Here is a 24,970-nt window from a genome sequence, read left to right as displayed (position 1 = left end):
TTGGGGTTGACTGAGCATCTGTCTTTGCAGAAAATATAGAGAACAAGAGCACTGCTTCATTCTCAGCGTCTTAATACAAGCCAGCTCCTAGCACTGACTCAGGCATTTCACAGCCCACAAAGCCCAGAGAAGGCAGCTATTGTATTAATTATGAGAGGTAGATTTTGGTGTCCCCAAAGTAACTTTAACCAAGAAGCTGTTTCTCAGATAAATCCCACCAGATAGCCTTGGAAGCAAAAAAAGAGCCAGGAGTAGCAAAATAAGGTCTTGATGTGAGCCCAGGAGGCTCCAAATGAGCTGACTAAAGGAGAAGAAGGTTGGAAAACTTGTTGGAAGAAGGTCGGCTGCAATTTGCAAGGCCAAGGGACCTGTCTGGTTCAGCAGATGGCTTCCAGCACCCAACCTCCACGAAAACACAAGCGCAGAGGTGCAGAGAAAGGTTTGATTGAGGAGCAGGTTCAGGATCAGTTCCTGCGCCAAGGGAGCACCCGATAGCTCCGGTGTTGTGTCCACCGAGAGCGAAGGGAGCGACTGGTGATTTAACCCGTGGGAAGGTCTGGGCTGTCTCATCAGCTTCTCATCAGCCTGGGTCCAAGGCTGAAGCCGAGCTGCCAGAGCAGGAAATGTAATCCTGCTCCTGCAGGTGGAAACTGGGACACGCACGGATCCGGTGCCCAAACTCAGCTACACCAGAGCTGAGCACTGGGGCCGAGTTTCCCGATAACAAGAGTGCGTTTCTCCCTTTGTGCAGTGGTTATCAAGCGGGAACAGAGTCTTTGAGCAGATGCATACACCAAACAGGACTATTCTTACAGCATAACTGTCAATAATAACTTATCATAATGCCAAATTTTAAATAACCACAGCAAATTGTGCCCAGTCCCCGATGGGTGGAGGGATCCACTTGGTCACAGGAATGACTTGATCCCTCCTGCGCCGAAGGTCTCCTGCACGCAGCTGGGCAGTGACAGCACCAGGGGCCCTGGGGACATGGGGGTGGCTGGAAGGTGACCCCCCGTCACCCTGTTCATTAGTCCCACACTAAAGAAGTGACGGGCGTCAAAATTCCTGTCGTCATCAAAATCATGTTGGCTTAGGGAGGAATCGACAGGCAAGTTTGCAATTTATGAAACAAATTCCTGCTCGTGACAGATGATTAAACCTGAACTTCCAGTCAATTTTTAAATTTCTTTCTCCCTTGTTCAGGCAATAAAATCATCTAAGTCTTATTGCTAATTTTTTTTTTTTTTTTTAAATCTTTTGGAAGTCCTGATGGAAACACTGACGCTGAGAACACAGCAGTTCCCTGTGTATTCACTAAAAATGGCTTTCTCCTCATGCTTTTAAAAACCACGTGGAAAATCTTGCACCTAGTTTAGGTTTTGCTGGCATTTGGCTGCTCGGAAGACTGTTGGGCAGCTCGCGTCTGACCATTCCTGCTCACATCAGCCAGGTAGGAGCCGTTTGCTGGCCATAAATCTCTCGTTACAGCATCCTCTGCCATCCAGGGATTAATAGCAGCTTTCTACTTTTTAGGTTAGAGCTGATCCGGGAGTCCCCAGAAGAAAGGGAGAGATTCCTAAATAGCATGACTGACAAGACTGTGAAGAGGGAGTTTATTCAGAGCATTATCTAACTCATTCTCCGACGAAGGAAACTCATCTACTTTTGAGACTTAAACTTCTAAAGCAAACTGCTATGATCTAAAGAGATTGGCCATAAAACTATTTGTATTGAAAACTTAGCCAGCACGCCTTTAGTGAACTTCATTCATTAACATTCTTCCTGGCAAGGTTTCCATATCTCAGCGTTCATTTTATACTTTAATTTGGTTAGGAGGTCTTTGTTTAATCGTCCTATTGAAAGGAGAATAAAGAAGGTTTAGGTGATACAGTGAAGTAATACACTATATTTTATCTCTGGAAAGCCCAGACAAAGTCAGCAGGCTCTGATACCCTCTGATTCTTTTTTTTTTTTTTTTCTTTCTTTCTTCCAGGACATTTGGAATCACAAATCAGTCGTGGAGCATAAAGATCCTCACTGTACTGAGCTGCGGACACCTTCAGAAGAGAAACACCTTGTCAAGCAGAGAAATTATGCTCTGAGCACGACATACAGCCCCGAAGGAAGATTATCTCCAGAAAAGTGCATCTCCATTACTCTGGGGATGGATGCTCTGCATTTGTATCTCTGCCCTCCAATAAAATCAGTAGTCAGGATAGATTTTTCCATTTCTGAAGATAGCTTTTTTTTCTATTTCTGGGCTTTTTGCTCACCGTCTCGATATTAACACCGCAGATTTTTTTGGGGTGCAAAGCTCACTAACAGCTGGTGATTTTGCTCAACACACTTTGCAGTGAAGAGCTGGCATTGCCGTTTTCTCCAGCACCCTGCCGGTGTAGGCTGCCCTACTGAAGACTTACAACTAGAGAGGATAATAAAAAAGTCTCATTTTGTGACAGATGTGGCTGCTTCCCGATCCCCGAAGCTGGCGGTGGAGCGCGAGCGGGGAGCTCCTCAGCCGCTGTAAGCTAACACAGCTCCAACTGACTCCCAACTGACTCTAGATAAAAATCTGGCCCTAGAGTAAAGGCAGGATTCAACAAGCTTTTCTCACGGAATAGCTTTTGCATGGTTTTCTGGAGTATTCCCTACCAATACTCGCTGTACCGCTTGAATCCTCTCCATACCGCGTGCATCAGTAAAGGGGAAGGTTGTATCTGCCTTCTCACCGTGGCAGACAGCGAGTTGTCTTCTCACTGAAATCTCTTAATTCCTCACTTTCTACACTTTTAAGCGGCTCTGTCCATGACCTTCCGACTGTCTGTGAAAATAGATGTTTTCCCGAGGCAGGACTCGCATCCTCTTTGACAAAGTTGCCCTCCAAGGCAGGGAAAACACCCGGGTCCCTGATGCTCTTCCATGAAAATCAACAAGCAAAACAACCCTTAAACACCCCAAGTGCCCTCCTCTCATGGAAGAAGGCTGCAGTAGGCCAAAACCCCAATCACAACCAGATTCAGAGGAAGAAAAATGCCCGAGCATAAAACCAACGAGCAAAGGGAAGAGCCCTAATTCTGGCAGAGCTTGTATAAACAGAAACAATAGTTGTGAAGTTTTATAACTGCAAACACAAAGCAAAATACAACCACCTCGGTATTTTTTTCTGGGGAAGGAAGGTCCATACCCCATGGCTGCTCGGCAGGTAGCTATTTTTGGAAGCCGATTATTCTTTTGTGCCCCCGATTCCTGGTCTACACCGGTGTAAGTGTAAGGGGAGTCAGGCTCTTCACGGCTGCTGACCGAGGCTGCTCCGAACTGATGACCCAGAGGTGAAAGGCCCCTTCTCCTGTTACTAATCCCGTGAGCCACACAAGCTCCTGAAAATGATTCTTTGGTTTTATTACCACCGAGGTCGTTTATAAAATCATAAAACCCGGGGTAGGAAAGCAATCCGGCAGCAGCGGTGCACAAGCATTCACAGAAATCTCCGTCCTGCGGGTGAAACGGCAAAAGTGCGTCCCTTTTTCCACAGCACCTTGAATAATTCAGTCGAATAAATGCAAGGGGTTGTGATTAACTGAGCGGAGGAAATGGATAAAACAACTTACCAAAAGCTAGTTCTTTATTATTGCAACCAGAAACGACCAAAGACTGTATATTTTGTATGTCTGCACATTACACGTGGAGGAAAACAAGAAAGAAGCAGGTTTGAGACATTTAACAATTCGAGATAAAAAAATATCGAACTCAAGAACTTTTCTTGACTGACGCACTGACTGGTAATTAGCAGGGACAGAATATAAATGAGGTGGCATTGAACAAAGAAGGTAACAGTGCACTTTTAATAAACCAATTTCATCCATATCTCCCCTGATTTGCAATTTAACAGTTCTATCAGCAAAGCCTCATTTCCCTAACTAGACTGGAGCTTTTAAAAACATGACTAATTCATTGTCATTAATATCAATTTGGATGTATTTAAAAAATAACCCTTAATATCTGTGCAACAGGTTAAAGGGCTGTACGCTCAAACCTCAGATATTTCTTGCTGAACAGTTTGAAGTAGAAATATCCCCAAATTAAGCAATGAAATCTAAATGCTCCCTATGAATTCAGAAACAAAAGATGTATTTTTTTCTTCAAATCTATTCTTACGGTTTATTTAGCTCTGAGACCACTGCACTACAATATATAATACTGCTTTTTTTTTTTTTTTCCTCTGCAATTTTCCCCCTCATTAAAAATATAACACATATTCACTTTGTTGGTCTTTCCAAGGGGATACACAAAGCAGAAAAACGTATCTTCTGGCCTTAATGGCATCAGGCATCTCCTTCACCTAAACACGAGCCTGACCATTGTGGCAAACTTGCTACCACTTGTTAAAAAAGAAAAAAAAAGAAAAAAAAGAAAAAAAATCTGAGTTCCAGCTACAGATTAACACACTGGAGCTACCATTAAAAGTGCAGAGCCCCTGGCCTAAGCCCTCAATTCAGAAGGCATTTAAGCACATGTATAACTAAGTGTGGGAACAGTCTCCTTGAAGGCAATAGGATTACTCACTTCTTAAGCAGTTACCACATGTTTAAGTATCTGAATCGAGGCCTAATTATGGTGCTGGTTGACTTCTCGTGTGCGCACCACTGGGGCAGATCTCGCCAATCCCTTAAAGCCACAAGGACAAGCGTGTGTTACACGGGCTTTTAATAGCTGCTAGGTTTGTCTTCTCAGGCAAACAAAAATAAAAATCCTCATGCCCTAAAAAATAAAAAGGTACTTTATAAATATCAGGTATTTACACGTGAAACTCTTTTAATGTGAAGTGTTTTTACACACCCATGAAATGTACAAGCAATGAAACGGTACATCGACAAAGACTAAAAAACAAAACCAAAGTATAAAATATATTACAGGTCCACCAAAATAAATTCACACAGAAGAAAAAAATCGACACAATAGAAACTTTGTTTTTTAAAAAATAGAAGATATTTCACAAAAGCTTGAACATGTTTATTTTATGTTAGTACTAAAAATCAAGGGAAAAAGCTTCATATATTCTCGTCACAAAAATATTTACCAGCCACTTTTTATTTCCACATTATGATTATCTGGCTCAGCGGGAGTAGAGGCTGAACTGCATCCAGACTACAGAAATCATTCCAGAAGGTCTCCTCAGTTTACAACTTACTGCAATTTACATTTTCTTCTCCTTCAGCACCTTACTGCAAGGGTTCCGGAGGAATTCAAAAGAAATCGAGAAGGAATAGGACAGGTATCTGTATGTACAACATTCATCTTTGTTGCTGCCGAGCCACAGGAGTGGGAGCGGTACCATTAACTAGTGAAGTCTTCATAACGCTCTGTGCAAAAAACGTCCCTCGGTAGGTGAAAGACAGCATCAGAATGTACCAAAATCCAACCCCCCGGGCTCGTACAGCCTGAAAAATGCAACAGCCCCCATCGGACAAGAGATCCTTGCCCCCGATTCACTGCAGAGTCAAAACCAAAACACCCGGTGACGGAGGGTGAGAGGCGAGCACACCGCATCCCTCTGCGACGGAGCCAGGGCCGAAGTGCTGAAGTGACCGCACGACTTAAATCCACGGCAAGGTCTTCAGTGTGCTCTGTGCTTCCTCTTCTTGTGTTTTTTATCTTTCTTTTTGTTGGCACACTTGGAGCAGAACCATTGGATCTCTTCTGGGGGTGCAGTCGTGATCCCGACGCAAGGCCTGTGGAGGACAGGGCAATGTGGTGTCATAGCAGTGGAGCAATGTTATTTTTATTTCTTACCCCAAGAAATTAAACATTTCAGTGGGAGACAGGATCTGGCCTTCCTCCCCTCCCTCCCCCCAAACTGGCAGAGCAATTATATCATCACTGCATTGATGAATGCAATGATCTAACAGAAATGTAAAATAAACTTGCTTTGAAACAAGAAAATATATCGAAAGGGCACTCAGATAAGAAATCGTTTTAATAGAAAATATGACCGCACTTTCAGGTATAATAGGCTAGATTTAAAATAATTTTAAATGCTTCTTTAATACATCTGCAAAAATAGAAAACTTATGATTTTATGTAGCCTAAAAAGTGATTAATTCCTCGAACCCTTTATAAGAGCTGACATTTATATTACTGTTCATACAATGCTTCATAACTTGAAACGTCTATCTGTATACACTGTGCTCGTATTCCTGTACTTCTTTCAAAATTACCGGAATCAGCCATATTTCCTCGTCGTTTCAAAAACAACTGTTATCACCGATTCCTATTAATTAAAGTAACACTCCTTCAGTTTAAAATCTGCTGCTTCAAATTCCAGAGAAACAGAGATAAAAGTATCTTCCACATTATTAAATTGGACACAGCAAAGCCATTCAAATATTCCCAGCCTCACGAACACACAAAAAAAAAGGGGGGGGGGTGGTTAATAATATAGCCACAATCTGCAGGGAACGGCAGAACAGGATGGATGAGAACAACTTACCAGTGATACCAATCATCGCAGTCATCACAACCTATCATTGGACTGCCATCATCTGGCTTGTTACAGCCAGGACAGATCCAGATCTGGTTACCCCATTCGTCTCGGATCTGGTGCAAAGAAAAAAGGAAAGTTAGCTGGTTTGCAGGGCAAGCAGGCAGCAAAATCAACATTTAAATATATAAAAAGTTTGTTGCTTATCCAACAAAGCTTTTCAATGGTCACCGTTCTTATTTAGGACTTCTCTCACCCTAGGTGCTCAGCATTAGGTTTTAATTGATTTTTCCTATGCTGTACTTGAGGCAAAGGCATGCATTTTTCTGCATTGTCCTGTGAACCAGCAAAGCCAGTTGTGCCACCCGACCTACGCACAGCCACTCACACAGAGCAGCCGGGGCTCAGCCACACAATTCCTGCTCTGTCTATACACCACCACGACCAGAAGGCTGGCTTTTCACATTTCTACCCTGGTAATGGCGAGAACGAGCTACAGCAGGCTCCTGAGGAAGATAACAGTCTTATGCGCATGTAAAATATCCAGTGCAATGTGGATATGTTGCTTTATTACTTATTAGCCAAAGTCTTCAACTCGACTAGCTGATAAGATCAGGATATAAAAAAAAAGTTGTTACTGAGTAACTTTCCATTCCCCTTATGACATTTATGTCACAGCACAATTTACTAAAGGGTAAATGAAACAAGAGAGGCAGATCATTTACAGTATTAGGCAGCTGCTTACTGGGTTTATCATATTCAGAGTTTCATGATGTTTTTTAATGTTTATGCCCTGCTAGAGCCATATTTGTATTTTTAAATTTCAAGTGCTTTCTTTAACAGTTCTTTGGTAACAACATATGTGAAAAATGTCACAAAGTCCATCCAAAGAAGTGTAAATTCACAATATGGAGTACAGAATGCCTGGGGTATTATCCTGATTTCATCATTCCTTTATGGAGATTTGCACGTTATAACCCAATCTCAAAAATATGAACTGGTTTGTTCTCAGCTTTTGTGCATTAGTGCAGTTACACGTATCTAAGACAATAACTTTCTGCTATCTGTACAGCTTACAAATGCGATATTAAAAAGCAGCAGATGAAAATCCCCAAATGTTCTTAGGGGAAAAAAAAAAAATAAAGCCACTACACGGTGGTCTGTACATCTTACACCCCTGCCAGAAAAATCAATAGGAATATACCAAAGCTGCAACCAACACATCACTCTCGACTGACTCTTCTTAAAGCCCTGCACTTCTGTGTGATCTAAAACTAGAAAACACAAAGCCCAGGAATATTAAGCAGGGACCAAACCCTTCCCAACCGCGACGTGCAGCAGGCAGTGTCACACGATGAACTGGATTTTGAAGCTCGCTGATTGTAAGGCTCAGTCCTACCGCCACGCTCCCACCTGCGGGCACTGCCATTTGGCACGTGCCCCATCTGGGCGCTGCCAGCTTTGGGCACCGGCGGTGACACCTACAGGGAACGCTGCCCTGTCAGGAGACAGACACCCCAAATTTTCCAAACTTCAGTTTTCAGCGGGGTCCTTTTTGGCAGAACGCTCGTCTTGGTGTTTTAGAAGATCACGGGCTGGAGGGGGGCAGGGTGGTCTCTAACCACCAAAACCTCTCTGTGTTTGTTAAGAACTTGGGCTGCTGAATGAGGATGTCAAAATGTCTCCTAACTTCTTGTTCCTTGACGAGCCAAGGGTCGTGGAAGGAGGGACAGTGTGTGACTGCCCAATGCTATTTTAGTACAAACCATTTTGAGTTAACGATCGGAACACACTTACTGAGATACTATCCCGCAGGGAGATCCCACATAATAACTTTTGTTTTCCAAGTATAACATCATCCTTTGTCCTTCCGTGCAGAAGGGAGTCGTGTACCCCTGTCACACTGGCTCCAATCTTATCTCCCCGAAAGCTTTCCCATGCACCCTTGGGAATGCCATTTCATCATTCTCTGTCCCGGATTCCCTTCATACAAGGGGCTAATAATTATTAATTATTCCCTTCTTCTCCAACCTCTTTGTCAGCTTTTGCACTTGGAAACTTCTCACATCAGGAGTCTCTCTGCCTGCATGCATACTCGGATCCTAATGCAGTAAAGCCCTGGTTTTAACTATAATATTATAAAAGAAAAAAAAAAAAAGACAACCTGGAGCCTACCGAGTACTTTTCTCTGAATTTTCACTCCCTAAGGTGCTAAGTGTGTTACCACTGAAGTACTGGCCTTAGGAAAAGTTATAGGTTTTCCTCCTTTAAACTACCATCATCTCTAACTTATTTGCCTTTAATACTGAGGCAAATTTGCTGTAGCACAGTATTTTGAAAATGCTTCTCTCCTAGGGTGAATTTCAAAGCTTCTGGATACTACTGTAATGTGTAAGAGTGACACCACATTTACGCTGTGATGGAGAAGGTGAGGATACATATCCTTCACCCCAAAGATATGCACAGCTTATGTGAGGTAGTCGAGTACTGTAACCAACTCTGGAGTGAAATGTAGCAGCTGTTTAAATAGAGACCAGTAACACAATACAACAGTTAAGCAAGGAAGAGCACCTTCTCCGTTAGAACCAGCAGGGTAGATTTACACTAGGAATCTTTATAAAAACAGGAATTAAAAAAAAAGTCATGCGCACGTTTCAATTAAAGTAAAGAAAACTCTGTAATAAAAGCAAGTTTCAGGTGCTTTAAATGGTGAGATTTTTTAACTGGCACCCGCTATAGATAAGCAAGGTGTCACCATCCAACCTGGAACATAGCCAGGACGGGGAGGATAACAACACTGCTGCTACTGTTGGTGGTATGTGCTGCTCTTCAGTGATCAGAAACGGCAGGGCTTCCGTCTTACCCTGCATCTAGAGCAGAAATTTGCCATAGCAAAACAATCGTAGTCTTGCCCAGAGCTGTGTCCATGCTCTTTTAGAGACAGTAGTTCCTGTACCGTGTTGTAGGGGAGACTTTTCTAAAGGAATGAAGAAGTCTTAAAGCTGCCAGAGACTAAGTTCAGAGCAAATGTCAAACAGACAGATAAACTAGTTACAGACTTTGAGACGCACAAACATTTAGTATTTCTCTATGTTGAGGAAACCAGAGTAATGTACTCTACACACCTCAAATGATGGCTAAGTCACATTCTTGATGTTGTGTGAGGGTTTTGTACTTTACCCGACTGACAGCAAAATCTATGGTGAGTTTGACATCTGAGGTTTCAATTCAGTGCTTATGAAAGCATCTATAAAAAAATCTCCATCTCCAAAATTTTATGCTCTAGCTCAGTTAGGTGAGGAAAAATGGGATATAACTGGACTTGTTAGAAGAAATTTTAAGCGTTGGACTGGAAACACAGGAAAATACCAACCTAAGTAGTAGTGTTTTAATGATTAACCTTTCAAAACAAGTGCACAGAAGCAAGGGGCAGATAAGAGTAGCTTAGTGGAGAGCAACATCGCAAGTCCGGCACCCTCAGTTTGAGATGAGTCACCACGAAGCTCAGCAATTGAGAAGATGAATGTGCTGGGACAACACATGGCAGCACGCTTTACCTACCACGTAAGTACTGACAGTCTCAGTCACCACGCTCCTAACAGGCGCTTTGGAGCCTCCGGCCGCAGAGACGGCTGGAGACGGAGGTGGAAGCAGGACTGGCGAGACCGTAGGCTGCGGAGGAGGAGGAGCAGGAGCTGGAGGAGGGGTGACGTGGACAGGAGCTGGCACCGGTGATGGCACAGGTGGAGGTGTTTTGGGCCGGCTCGCAGGAGTAGCAGGTTTGGCCTCCGGGGCTGGCACCACTTTGCTGATGACTCTGAAGGACCAAAAAATGAGAATCGTTAAGAGCTGATGGGAAAGAAAGCACCGCTCGATCACCGAGCAGATACAGAGAAAATATAGTGCAGCTAATTCACATCACCTTTAAGTCAGCACTGAGGCTGTTTCAACCCAGCACAAGGACTGCTCTCATTGCTACATCCATCCATTCACAGACCCTGACGAGCAGACAGGATAAAGTACAGAGCTATTACAAAGTGAATGTCGGGACAGCCTGAACCACTCCATAGCTCGCTGTCATATAAATATTCTCTGTGGCTTCACTAAACCTTGTTTCGTTAAGTTTTATTACATTAGCTGAATTTGTGGGAAATATTAGAAAGGAAAGTTAATCAGCTGTGAACAGCACTGATTTTAATCTTCAAACTGCGAGACGATATCATCCTCTTAAGACTCTACATTAGGGGGTTCTGCAAATATTTGCTAGTTTGGTATTTCTTTCCTCAAATGTTTATGAAATCAGCAGTAGATCTAGTCAGGACAAATAAATGACGCACACTATATACTCAGCAGTTAAAATATTGCTACTTACTCGAGTAGCTGAAGTAGACAGGATGTAGCTCTAGTAAATACACAGTATAGAATAATCTTGCCCAGGAAGGGGGATACATGGGGGACCCAGTATTTATTAACGAATGTTGATACATGGTGTTATTGATGTGCATGCATTTTAACAGACAAGGCCCTTACAATAAGACTTGAGACTGGAAACATGAGGAGAAGGAAAAGGGCTTTTTGTAAAACAAACCAGAAAAACCCCAAACAAAGCACAGGCTAGGACTATTTGTTTTTACCACATTTTGGTAAATCATTTAACTTATTTATATTTGAATGGTAACTGTGGGAGTGCAATTCATTTGTGAAGGGACTGTAGGAAGAAGGAAAATTAAAGAAAGGTTAGGCATTCCAGAGAGGAGGACATCTTAAGAAAGGAAAAAAAAAAAAAGGGAGACATCGGTAGGAAAACCGTGATGAAGATTGAGTTGGAACAACTCCTGAGAACAAGGGGAGGAAAGTCCAGCTCCACTGTCAGTGGGAACTTTATGTGCAACTGAAGAGTCTTCTGCAGCTCCTTTATGATATTAAAAAGGCAGTATCGATAGCATCAGAAACACTGTCTGCAATTCAAGTCAATAATCCAAGCCATCGTTAGAGAACGAGCTGAAACTACATGATATTTAAAGCTCAGCTGAGATAATTGTGTTTTTCTCCCTAGATACGCTGCTTGCCCTACTAAATCAGAACGATGGCAAGTAACAGGAAAAAAGAGCGAAAGGAAACAGAGCAGTGGGTTTGGGATTCTTGACTAGTCTGCCACATCACATCCAGTCTACCATCACCGACCTTCTGAGACCCCATGTAAGTGACTACTGGAGGAAAACCAAAACCAAGGAAGTTTAGAAACTTAGAGCGGAGCAGAATCTAAAAGCCGATAGATGATTTTCCTGGCCATCCCCTACACTGAAGGCTTTCACACTGCTTGAAAGTCATCTAAAAATTGCTTCAGGTGCCTGATTTGGGGGCTCAGGCTCCATATGTGTCTCTAAGGTGCCAGACTGTGCGTCAAACCACAGCACTCCTAACTCACTGCCTGCGACGTGCAGAAGGAAGGAGGTCCTGCTATCACGTCATCCTGGGAGCAACCTACACGTCTACCCCTGCCCCTTTCTCCTGTTAGAGGGGTACTTTTGAAAAAACGCTGTTATCTCCCACCAAGCAAGCTTTCTCTTTGGCTCTTCAATGTCTGTGGTGCATTTCTGGTTCAATGAAAACCTTAGCATATGGCTCATGAGGGCTCTTTTCGACTGGCCACACACCATCTCTGAAGCTGCTTTTGTGCCTTCCTCCTTCCACTGTTCCCAAAGCTGAACGCTCAAGACCTTGGGTGGTGGCACTGCTCCCACAGCTTGCAAAGTCACCCCTGCGACTTGAAAGCCTCCTCTTAATAAAAATAAAATAAAATTTGGCAATAATATAACTGAGGAGAGGGACAGAGAACAAAATATTTGGCTCAGCAGAAGTCATTTGTAGGGTTTCAAACATCATTATTCCCTCTTTCCCCGCGCCCACTTCTACCCCCCTCCAAGTAAACAAAGTCCTGCCATGAGTTCTTCAGGGAGTCAACCCTTCCCTAGTCTGCACTAGGAAAAGTATTAGCTAATAAGATTTTAAACACAACTTTGCAAACAATGTAAACAGTTTAAAAGAAGTATTAGCTAATACAATTTGAATAAGAGTGACCATGCCCAGTGAATGTATTAAATTAAATTATAGTTTCCTGGCCAAGATAAAGCCAGGTTCTCCTCCTGAACAGGGTCTTCAAAAGCCACTCTACTCATAAGTGCAGAAACTGTAGGGAACATCACGAATAAAATCTTCCAAAACTGCAAATATTCATTAGCGGGTGACACATCCCCATTGATTGGCTGGTTTGCTTCAAGTGTGCAATTAAGACACGTTCAGTATATAGGGCAGCTTGTTTATCTTGATTTTTAGAGCTCAGTTATCAAAACGGGAGATCGGCATTTTGGAGCACGCTTGGGCCTACCACTCCCTTGGGCTAATAAAGTTCTGAGACTTTAGACTCCAGAGTGGAGAAATGAATGGCTTCGTGCTGCACCATTAGAGGTGATGGAGTAATCTCAGAGAGGGTGGTTGGGCCTGTCCTCCTTCCTGAAAAAGGGGCTGCACACATGGCAATATGGAGGTGGGGAGAAATCAAAGGGAAATAGCAGTCCCACGACTAATAATTAATGTTACTTCAGACTTGGAGAGAAACCTGATATCAAAACAGTATGTAAATGATGGCAAGATTTACGAGATCTTTTTTATAGACAAGAAAAGTGAGGCACGGAGCATGCTGCAAGTAGGCGGTACTCGCTGCAGCAAAGCTTCGATCCTCCTGCTACTGAGGTCCATGCTAGGTTTTAATCTGCACTTTTGGACATCACCATACCTGTATCGTTACATTCTATCCCAAATGTGCTTTTCCTGTGCTTCCAAAATCAGGACTTGTAAGTCTGTAAGTACAACACTACATAAAGATGAAATTTCACCTCCTTTCCCCTCCTCCTCATCCAAAGTCCATAAACTCTAAAACTGGGGCTGGATTAATGTTTTTTGAAGTCATACAACATAAATGAACATCAACTGCATCAACACGCTCAGAGTCCCAAGATGAAAATCACACTTCTCTCTGCAGGCTGCTCGCCTGGCGATGTATCACATCTGTATTCTACACTGAAAGATAAAAATCAAAGCTGTTTTTGAATCAAAATAGTTCCCCCAGAATGAAGAGGTGTGAGAAATCCCTTGGAATAGATGTGGTAACAAGAGCCTCCGTATATCATAACTAAAGGCTACCACTCCCTTCTGAAAAAACAGAATTAATGTAAATGTGCATCTGGTTGTGCCCAACCTAAATTCGCTTTGGATTTCTCCTTAAATGTTAACAGGAACTGTACTTCTTAAGAACCTCAGTGCTTTTCTAATTGAACATATGTATCAATAACATGTTAAAAAAAAAACACCTCTTCACAATGGTAGAGTTAATGAGATCCCATTTTCATCATTACTCTGGAGCAATTGCTCCGTTCACATAGACAGATCCAAACCCAAAAAGGATGAAAATGGTGTTGGCTCGCAAGCAAAGTGCAAATTCTCCCCAGCTCTTTAACATCACAACAGGTCAGTTTATAATCGTCTCTAATTGGCATGAGCCGTAACACGCCACATCCGGAGCAAAAGGAGGCTGCAAGGTGTGAAGTAGCTTCCTGCCTTTGGAAGCAACTTATTTGATTTCATTCTGATCCTTACGGCTGAAAGCCCCGTTGACTGCTTCACATAAACAGAGGGAAAAGACACGTGCACCAAAAGGAAATGGCTTTTCAAAAATAGGATATGAACTGCAGAGCTGAATGTCTGCTACGAGCGACAGGCTCCAAAAAACGCTGTGTCAGTACTGAGAAAGGTCTGGTCAAGAATTGCAGGTATCTTTGTTTCTTGGAGGTCAAGCTCCTTAAAAATTGTTTCACGTAGGCTCTGCCTAGAAGAAGACAACACTTTAGAAGTCCTAATGATCCATTTTTAAGCAAGGAGCATGAGCTAAAGGGTCCCTGTACATAGGAAAATGTCACCACCAACCATACTGTCATAATTAAAGCTAGCACAACTGCCACTCATTATTATGGCTGACATTTCTTATCTATTAGTGTTGATATTCCCTTATTGATACAAGTTCCTCAATGCTAGAAAGAGAGGTGGGGTAACTATTTTAATTACTTAGAAATCTCACACTTGTAACTGAGATTGTTCCACCAGAAAAAAAAGAAAAAAAAATTGAAATACTCTAAGACCTATGGGTAGAAGTGTCAAAAACACCCAGGGGAATTAGGAACATTTCCATATGGTTTAGATTCCTCACAGATTAGAGGTGATTTTGAAAATTTTATTCCAACCCTGGAGGAGAATCGGTGTAATTTAAGCTCTGTAATGTAAGCTAATTCCCATATTACTTTTAGAAAGGGAAATTTAGTTTTTATCTCTTGTGCCCTGCTGAATATTTTATTCTGTGCAAACAAGTCGTATTGGCAAACAAAGGCTCCACAAATATGCGCTATGACCAGCTTGCATGTTTGCAGGGTGCCAAAATGCATCAAACCTTCAGCCAAGCCCCTAGCAATTTTGCGAGTGAAAAGACTTCAATACTTAACCTTGAAATAATAATAAAAACATATTTTCGTGTGATTAATTGCTTGCAGGGTGATATTCTTCTCTAGCAAAGAAAATGAGCAATGAACACGTGTTCCAAGACACCGTCCCTTTCTGTGGACGCTGCCTGGCCAAACACGGGTGGCACGGGGTCCTTGTAAGCACCTGGGGTTTTGATGGTGCACACGGAGCTCCGATGGCTCACTCGCCATTTCATCCCTATGGCAAAACCCCGCAAACATCCCTTCCTGGACAAATGAGTCTAGCAATTCCACAGGCATCATGTCACCTAATCCCATTCACAAGTTTATTGAGCTTCGTCTTAAAACCGGTTAATCTTTTTGTCCCCACTATTACCCTGCTTCAGGATCGCACCACTCTGGTGGCACAGAAACCTCTTCTAATTTCCAGCCTCCATTCATAGCCAATTAATTCCCATTTGTTTTTGTGCCAACATTGTTCTTTAGCTTAAATAGCTTTCTCCCTCCAAAATGTTTACTTGCCTGATGTATTTGTAGCCAGCAATCATATCCCCTCTTCACATGCTAGACTAAACACACAAAGTTGTTCTCCTCTCGTATCATAACAGAGACTCCTCTCTGCTTCCCCTACTAGTTCCCCAAGCCCTCCTTCACACCTGCTCTCAACAATTCATTGTTCCTGAACACAAGCAGTGTTCAAGAACTGAATATAACATTTCAGGTGAAGTACCAACAGCATCTCGAATGACAGCTCAGACACTTCCACTATCTCTGCTAAAATGACCACTTGCAATACATCCTATGGTCACCCTTGGATCATGGTGGCAACTCCACGATCAACTCATGAACCATCACCCCCTTGATTCACCTACCGACCAGCTAAGTTGCTCTTGGTACTCTTCAAATGCAAAAGCCTTAACTGCATTTTTTCTTGGTCCCCTCGAATTGAAAAGGATTTTTCCCTTGTATTCGAGGGGACCAAGTTCTTTCCAGACAATCATCAGATCCTCAGCGGTACTGACATGGTCCTTCAACCTTATTGACAAAAAATGACATCAGTGCTCTACCTTCTATTGGGACTAAATTTTTAATGAAATTATTAAAGCAGATCAGTCCTGAAACACATCCTTGAGCACGTTCACTAGTAACCTCCTCTCTGGTTAGATAAGCTCTCTTATTACTCTCAGTTGCTATCTACCTTTGAGCTAGTTCCTTACTAAACAGCTCCTCTACTAATCCCTGTCTTTGTCAGCTTCACTATGATAGTATTAAACATTTTCCTAAAATCCGGGGAGCTCGGCTTTGCCACCTTTCATTCAGCCAGAAGAGAGCATCCCTTCTCCCAGTGGGAGGACAGCTGTCAACTTTATTCCAGCCACGCACATATGAGTGTCCCAGCTCTTCTCCACTGAAGCTGAGGCTTTCCCTTGGAGGGGAAGCAATTTGATTATGTACTCAGCAACTGCTTCTTCCTGTACTGCAAGACCCCAAAAAATTGCTCTGCAGTGGGAGGTGGAAGCAGTCGCTCTCAGCATTGGCGGTGGAAACAGATATCTGAGATGCATGGCAAAAAATCAGCCCTGCCCAGCCACGTCTCCCACAGGGACTGCCAACTGGACCATGTGAAAGTACAGAATCGGTTATCAAAAATTGTTATCAAGCTGATTTAGTATGGCTTACTTCCATGTTGTGTTTTATTCCACTTATTTCCAAGCCTTTAATTAGCTCTTCCTCCAAAATTTGTTCTGTAATTAAACGTATTGCTGTCATCAGGTACCTCGATCACTTTCCCCTTCTTCCGCACTTCTGTTTTCCTTTTTATACTATTTATTAAAATAGATTTAACCAACATTGAATTTTAAAATAAAACTAAATTTATTCAAAACTTACTTGTCACTGAGTCTGCAAATTCACAAGCCAGCTATTTTGTAACTTGGGAGGAAGATTACCCTGTTCCTTGACATCAGTTTGCAAATGTCCCTATATTTTTGCTTCTCAATCCATTATCATTAACTTTCACCACTGTCAACCTACTGCCATTATCCCTCTTGTCTTAGTTCTCAGTAAAGGGGAGAACAGACACAGGATCAGAGGCAAGGTATTCTCTTTGGTGACCAGCGACAGGACCCAAGAACAGCATGAAACTACGTCAGGTAGGTTCAGGTTGGGCATTAGGAAAAGGTTCTTCACTGAGAGGCACTGGGACAGGCTCCCCAGGGCAGTGGTCACAGCACCGAGCCTGATGGAGATCAAGAAGTGTTTTGACAGTACTCTCAGACATAGGGTCTGAGTTTTGGGTGGTGCTGCGTGGAGCCAGGAGTTGGCCTTGATGATCCTTGTGGGTCCCTTCCAACTCGGAATATTGTATGAGTCCCTTCTTGGCTCATACTGACATCATTCTTCACCTCCTCCCTGTCTTCACTTCCATGATCCTCTCTTCCTTTGCAACATTTAATTCAGCTTGACTTTTGGCGAGCCTGACTTCACCTCCACAGTCTTTTGCTTTGAAGACACAACCCCTTTGCTAACAGCCTTTTTCTCCTAGAGGTACAATGCTTGCACTCAACACCCGTTTTGAAGGAGTTACTGATGCATTTCGCTCTGTAGTCGTTTCCCCCTTTCCAGAGGCAGAAATCACCACTTTTGAATCTATTAGGTCTTCAGTCCTGCTGACTTTTCTAGCTATCTCCTTTGGTTTACAGGCATCTGCACTCTTGGAATTGAATTACAGGGTTTCTACTGTTTATTTTTCCATTACTTTAAGTAAAACAGAGTTCTGTCCGTGGCCTCCACCCTCTGTATCTATTACACCAGGCTATTTCTCCCAGCAACCACAACCACCTTTCTGCCAATGACTCCCACATCTCCCTCCTGTTCTTTCTCACCATCCTGACTTACAGCTCGAGATGGTTCATCGCCAGTCTGACAAAACACAACTGAGCTGGTAGCGTGGCGTCTCGCTATCTTTCATCTTCTTTTCTCTCTTATCATCAATAACAAAGCTGCTCAGAGCTTCGATGGGAAAGCCCTTGTGCTGAGCTCTGAACGGCAAAGCCAGAAGCTGGTAAAACATGTTTATGCCAATGAGCCCTTTGCAAACTTTCTCTTATGTGTTCATTGCAAACTGCCCTTTATTATCATTTGTCCTGGGAAATGTTATGGGATGCATGATCTAGAAGCTACATCTACCCGTTTTAATGGGAACCAGGGTAGAATATAAAATTTCATTAACTACTACGAAATTATGCCAGCATGGGTTTAGGAACGTCTGAAATGGTAATTTCCAGCTTGTTACTGAGACATATTTCTGTAAGAAACATGCAAGATGCCAGTCCTGAACTTGCAGGCTCTGTAGAGCTACAGCTCAGCTGCTCATAGGGTGCCTTTACTAAATTTGGGTAGGACCACCTTCTTCTCTTGTGTTTAGGGAAGGTAACTTCTCCATGGACCTCTTCTGCACGTCCAGCTCTCAGGAACTAAAATATTAATTTTTTGGTGTATGCAGTTTACTTACTTTTGTTTAAAAACTTCAATAAAAAGAAGCATCTCCGTCAAAGACAAGCATAAATCAGTACCCATCTCCTGCAATAATCCTCTACGGAGGCAAAACTGTTCTTTTAAACAAATACCCATCTGCCTTTCCATTCTTTCACACGGATTGGATCGATTTATGTTGTACTTTGCAAGGGCAGCTGCTCATGCTCATTTACAACAAGCAATTTGCTTATGTGTCTAAACATGCCCGAAGGTTTTTTTTTCTTTAATTGCGTTGTACAGTATACAATTTTTTACTCTTGAGCAATAAGCAGAAAAATCAAAGAATCTCACAGTAACTTGTTTTGTTTTCTAATGACTCAAGCATTTTTATGGATTCACTTTTGGAGTCATCACCCGATGTGGCCAACAGCAAAATGAAAATAATTTGCCACAGCCTACCAGCTACCATAAACAGGATGAATAATTAGTTGGGGTGGCTTCTGTAATTAAAAAGGAAAAAAGAAAAAAAGAAAAAGAAAAAGCTAAAGACTAAGTCTGAAGTTGGAAATAACTCACATACAAGGAAGAAAAAACTATTCTGAATCACCTTTAGAAATATAAACTGATTATTTACATGTTTCAGTAAAAGGGATATAATCTTCTTCTTCCTTTTTTTTTTTTTTTCCATGTAAAAGCTGCAATCCTGCAGCAAGGGAGGGGCTGGGGAACCTCCAGTGCAGCAAACAGGACTTCTGGATGGATACAAGACCACACATGAGGCTTTCACAGCAGCATTGGGGCCAATATGTTACACTCAAAAAGAACAATCAGGAAAGGGATATGAATCATACCCCACACAATATCTCCATTAAAATGCACATCCATTCAGAATTTGAAAAGGCATTGAAAAACCAGTCCTCCAGCTCTTCTAATTTAATGATTATAGAACAGAAAAATGTGGGTCTGCTTACACACACACACAGATTTATGAGAGCAGCCAAGATCACTGGAATTCCTAAAGCACACCTCTGCAGCCTTGGAGAGGAGCAAGATCATTTTTCATCGCTCTGCCTCCTCACTTAGGTGGTCTATTGATCATATCAAAACTGATTTAACCATTACACGCTCTTCTCTGTCTTACAGCAAGAGCTGGAGTGACACCCGGGGTGTTAATTCTGGCAAAGCACAGTTAACACAAGCTTTCACTGCTAAGTGCTGCATTGTAAAATAATTGGGATACCCATTAGCACTGCAATAAACAGAGACTTTCGCTGCTCAGCCTCTATTGTTTAATTTTCCCAAACAGTGGTTTCCCTTTCTCCAGTTTTCTCCCCGAAGTATCACTTTTTCCCTCCTATTTAATTCCACAGCAAGTTCTCCTCCAGAGCTTTCTGTTGAATAAGCAACGTCTCGCGGGGTAACCAACACCGCCCACAGCTGCGTCCCACAATAGCCCCATGCTGCTTGCATTACGTCTTTTGGAGGATTTGGTCACGGTGCCTTAACTGCTACAAACACTGCTCTTATTCATGAAAACGTGCGGGAGGAGGGGCTTCCAGCAGGATTCCTTTACCTGTTTCCCCACCACAAAACAGTGAAATAAATGGAATGGGTCACGAGCTACTTGGCCGTGATGCAAACCTATGGCTTGACAAGTCAATAAAAAGCCAATCCTTTCCTCCCTAGCCACACACAGGGAGCCAAGGCTAGAGGCAAACAATTTGGATGTGCCTACAAAGGGAGTTTAATGAACCCCATTATTCAGCTATTGTGGGCAAACACGATGAAGACAGCAATCTAAATTATCAACGTCTGAATGGCTCCCTGCTAAATAGCACCCAAAGTTCAAAAGTTTCTTCCCAAGGTCTTGTTTATCTGTAACAGAACAAGCCCATTAAAAATGAAAGTTCATGAATACCCACCAAAGACGATAGTGTAAAAATGTGAGGCATTCTTGAAAACTACATAGGGCAGAATTCTACTTTAATTGAAGCTAATAGCGAAGTCCTATCTTAGATATCTAGCTATTTACACAGCTCAAAAAAACCATTTGTTTGAGTACCTTCCAAAAAACGCATATTCATGTTACACCAGCAATTACAGATCCCCAGTGAACTCTGGGGAATACCAACACAGTCCTTGCCTAATTTCTTGTCTTCAACCAGGTCAATAAAAGTGTATTCATGGAGCTGCCAACAACTCTCATCTCCTCCTTTGGTGCCCTCACCTTTTTTAAGCCTGATTTTGTGTGTGTGTTCCCAAGAAAATTTAATCTCCAGAGCGTTTGCAGCTCAATTCTTCTGTAAATTAAGCTTGTTGCAGATAGGATATCCATATTTTAGGCATGTGTTTTTGGAGACCGTTACCCTGTAATAAATTTGGTGGCATCCTGCTACAGGTTAGATGGTTGAGTTTTACACAATTTCAAAAAGCGTGCATAAAGAACTGCTTGATTGGAATTCTGTTGCCCAACTGTGGCTGCACTTCAAATAATCAATTCTCGAGCAAGTAGCAGTGATGACCCAAGCCACCAATTTATGAAAAATAAACATCTTCCAGCAGTCCAGCTGTGTTTCAGGTCGGGTTAGAGCTTCAGAATCATGCCATTTTCTCAAGCTGTATTTCCTTTCAGGCTTCCACTTTGACAGACACATGCCATCTGGCCAACTTATAAAAATACGTGTTATGATCACCCTATTGTGGTGGAAAGCCTTGGATGGTCAATCACAGAAACTCTAATAAAACAGGAAGCGATGGGACAAGCTCCCCTCTTAGTCCCAGAAACATACTTCTGGGTCACCAATATTACCCAGAGAGATTGCACCTAGAGGCTGCAAATTAATTTGGTCCATATTGCCACTTGGCTTTGAGGTGCCCTACAAAGGATGTCAGTTAGTTAGGCTGGTGGCTTTTGTCATGGGCATATCGTGCTGTTGAGTGAGCCTCCAAAGGAGCATAAGTATGGCCTTGGACTGATAACATCCTAGCAAGAGATAAAAGGCTTTAGTGGAGTCAATTAAATATCTGGACAAACAAAACAAAACAAAACAAAACAAAAAACCACCTCCTTCTATCCCTTAATCCTTTTTGGATTTTATTTCAAAATCCACAGGTTATTTAATACACATTTTTATAGACGCACGGGCACACATATCTTAGCATGTGTGCAATTTTTGTGGAGAAGGTCACAGATCTACTCGCTTTAAAAATAGGCAAGACAACAGGCGATTTCAGTAGAGCGGCTGGTCAGATTTACAAGTTAAACACTGTTAAAATACCTGTCCTTCCCCTATTCGTGTCTGTTTTCCTGCTGATGGCAGGGAACACACCATCAACGAGGCGAAAGTCTGGAGCAAAAGCCCAACAGTTTAAGATAAAGTTCAGAGGCCTCATTTCACAAACACATGCAAATATATATGTGCACATATATCCTGCTTCTATGTCACAGAAGCACTTAAACAATGACTAACGAGAGGTACTCTGCTTTGTGGTCTGCCATTAGTGTTAGAAACCATAAGGGTTTTCTTAAAAATTGTATTTAAATTGTATTTTACGTATTTTGTCTGTATCAAAAATTACAGCACATGCTTTACCTGAAGTTTATGGCAACTGTGCTCGTAACTGGAATGTCAACAGCTCATCAATAGATATGCTTTTTAAAAATTTACGTGTATGAAACTCATGTGTATGAAAGTTTTTAAAAACTTGTGTTTATGAAATGTGATTTATGCTCAGGAAAAATAACTAGACAAAAAGAAACCATGATACAACTGAATAAAAGTATTAAATTCTGCTCATCATTTGCAGATGATTTAAAATTGAAAAGTCTATAGTAGCTTTGTGCTTTTTACATTTTTTTTAAAGATAACATCTCTAGTTCCTTCCTATACTAACTCAGTTAGCAATCTTCTACCCTGATAACACTGGAGTGGAAAAAAAACAGTGAAAAACCCTTCCTACATATCATTCAAATCATATCTAAAAAGGTGGTCATAAATATTTCAGAACCCAAGCAAACTAATAAGAGCTAGGCCCATTAAGGATAAGATCTTTTACAACAAATTAAATAAAACAATTTATTGAAGCCTGGACTTGAGATAAACTAGATTTACTAGCTGACCTTTTATTCATTTAAAGAACAAAATTAGCTCTAATTGCATTAGAATGGAATCCAGTAAATTTCTTCTAATGTGGCATCCAAGCAAGTATTGCTGTAATTGTTTACAACTAAGATGGAAATGCTTTGATTAGAATCTACTTTCTTCTTGTTTTACTGTGCAGTTAAAACACTTCCAAAAAAACCTAAAGTGTAACAGTTTTCCAATATTGGTCTTTCCATCGTTCAGCAACAGCTACATTTTCACGTCCATTAAGCTAATGTCATTAACTGCCATCTCTTTTGAACTGATGGGTGTTGGAAGAATATTTGTGCACTAGACAAGCTCGACTGTCCACTACGCACTTGTATTCACAGAAACAATAAAAGTTCTCTGCCACAACCAGCACTGCTTTGTATGCTGGTCCATGCAGAGGAGCTGAGAAGCAAAATGATAGCAAAATTGTTTGCTCCACTGCAAAGGCGTCTTCCTCAGCACCGCTGCATTATTTGGGTGGACTTGTGCTGCCATCCGTTTGCTGTATTTACAGGGAGATCTGAACTTCCATTTTAAGTGTCATCAAATCTGACATCTTTTCTTCAGATACCTGAAATTTGGAAGAATTTCCTCACGGAAAGGGCGGTTAGGCATTGAACAGGCTGCCCAGGGAAGTGGTGGAGTCACCAACCCTGGAGGTATTCAAGAGACATGGATGTGGCACTGAGGGACATGGTTCAGGGGTGGACTTGGTAGTGTTAGGTGACGGCTGGACTAGATGAGCTTATGGGTCTTTTCCAACCTAAACGATTCTACAAAATACTTTGTGACATCACCAAGCTCTGCAAGTACTTCCATTAAAGACAATGTTTTGCATGAAGTTCCCCCAAAACAGACCAGCTTCCAACTGAATGGGTATTTAAGCTCCTCCCAAATCCTCCCAACAGCTCTTCCTCCTAACAGAGGAAACTGAAAGAACTCATTAGTCCATCTAGTTTTATAACTCATCAACTTCTATCAATCCCCAGAAACTCTTCTGACATATTTCCATGGCCATTCACAATAATTTTAAATAATTCTGCGCTAGTAAAGGTTCCAGAGACATCTGAATCAACACACAACAATCCCATGTGACAATTACCTGATATTCAGACCTTTGTTATCAATACAGAAGAAACGTAAGTTTAACTTTCCCTTAACATAACACAGAAGCCTAGCTTTTCTTTCTGTCTCTTACAAGCTATGTAAAAGGTTGATGAACCTACTATGGTCTTGCAACTAAAAACTTTAATCCAGGTAGCAGAGACTTCTGGTATAATTCAACAGCCCAAACCACACATGTGATGCTTTCTCTCAGAGCCATACCAGTCCTTATAATGATCACTACATATGAAAATTAAAATATGCTTTAAGTCAAGGCTGAATATTAATTGCTTAGGATTAAAGCAAAAACATTTAGAGTAGGACAGCTCACCTTCAAGCACTGCTGCATTAGACATTGGACACCACACTAAGTTCCCAGAGCCAAGGCCACATGGCACAAACTGGGTTTCATTGTGCAACAGCAGATTTCTTCCTGGGTTTTGCCTTGGAAAACTATGACAAATCCTAAAAGCTATTGCAAAGCTCCAAAATTTTGTGTTTGCCATTGGTCAGAAGATATAACTTTTACAGACAAAGTTAGGAGGCCCATATGGTAGGCATAGAGGGGAGATGTCTAGGGAAGGAAAGGGAAATGAGTATGCAAATAGAGATGGAATACTAAGGACTGAAGCCTTATCTGGTTGCACAACTTGAAGCAGTATCAAAGATAAGTATCAAGCGGTGAAGATGGAGTTCCCCTCCTGTGCCCTGTACTGATGCTGCCCAAGCACTTTTTAGCACTGCCTATCAGCTGCCTCCAGAACTCTTCCACCCCTGAAGATCTCAGCCTTGCTGTTTAATTCTTCCTTACTTTGTTGAGAAACTTTAAGCTAAGTCTCCTGTCAAGGTGCCATTAGAGAGGTATATAGGAAACTGGGATGGAACTGGGTTTCCCAGAGGGCCAAAAACTGAGATGTCAGTATCTCTGACCCACTGCAAGCTAGCAGGCCTGAAGACGATGTGCTCACACGGTTTGTAGGAAGCAGATAAAGTCTGAAGTCTCTTTTCAGAATGTGTGTGGGCGTGAGAAAGATTGGGGTGAGATAAGAGGGGAAGCAAAATAGTATTTTTGGTACTAAAATATGGTTTCAGAACTATGGTCTACAAGTTCTGCCTTGAAAATAAAACTTTTTTTTTTTTTTCAGATATCAACATTTCTACAGTCCTTGAATAGAAGAGTTTGAAAGTACCCATAGCTCCTCAAGATGGAAGGTGGATTTGCAGGCTTTAAATGGACAGTCTGT

The 24,970-nt window shown here is 42.0% G+C and overlaps 1 protein-coding gene across 1 annotated transcript in view; it reads right to left on the bottom strand.

The window, feature by feature from the left end:
- Nucleotides 1-3,607: 3,607 nt before the first annotated feature.
- Nucleotides 3,608-24,970, bottom strand: part of TAF3 (TATA-box binding protein associated factor 3) — a 115,556-nt gene continuing 94,193 nt past the window's right edge. The window contains exons 5-7 of the mRNA XM_067003351.1: nucleotides 10,043-10,298; nucleotides 6,491-6,597; nucleotides 3,608-5,732 (exon numbers count right to left, since the gene is read on the bottom strand). Coding sequence (XP_066859452.1) covers nucleotides 5,618-5,732; nucleotides 6,491-6,597; nucleotides 10,043-10,298 — 478 coding nt within the window. The 3' untranslated portion in view covers nucleotides 3,608-5,617. The remainder of the gene's footprint in view (nucleotides 5,733-6,490; nucleotides 6,598-10,042; nucleotides 10,299-24,970) is intronic.

The sequence above is a fragment of the Anser cygnoides genome, chromosome 1 (genome assembly GCF_040182565.1).
Source record: "Anser cygnoides isolate HZ-2024a breed goose chromosome 1, Taihu_goose_T2T_genome, whole genome shotgun sequence".
NCBI classification, from domain to species: Eukaryota; Metazoa; Chordata; class Aves; order Anseriformes; family Anatidae; genus Anser; species Anser cygnoides.
This window is presented reverse-complemented; position numbering and strand designations above follow the sequence as displayed.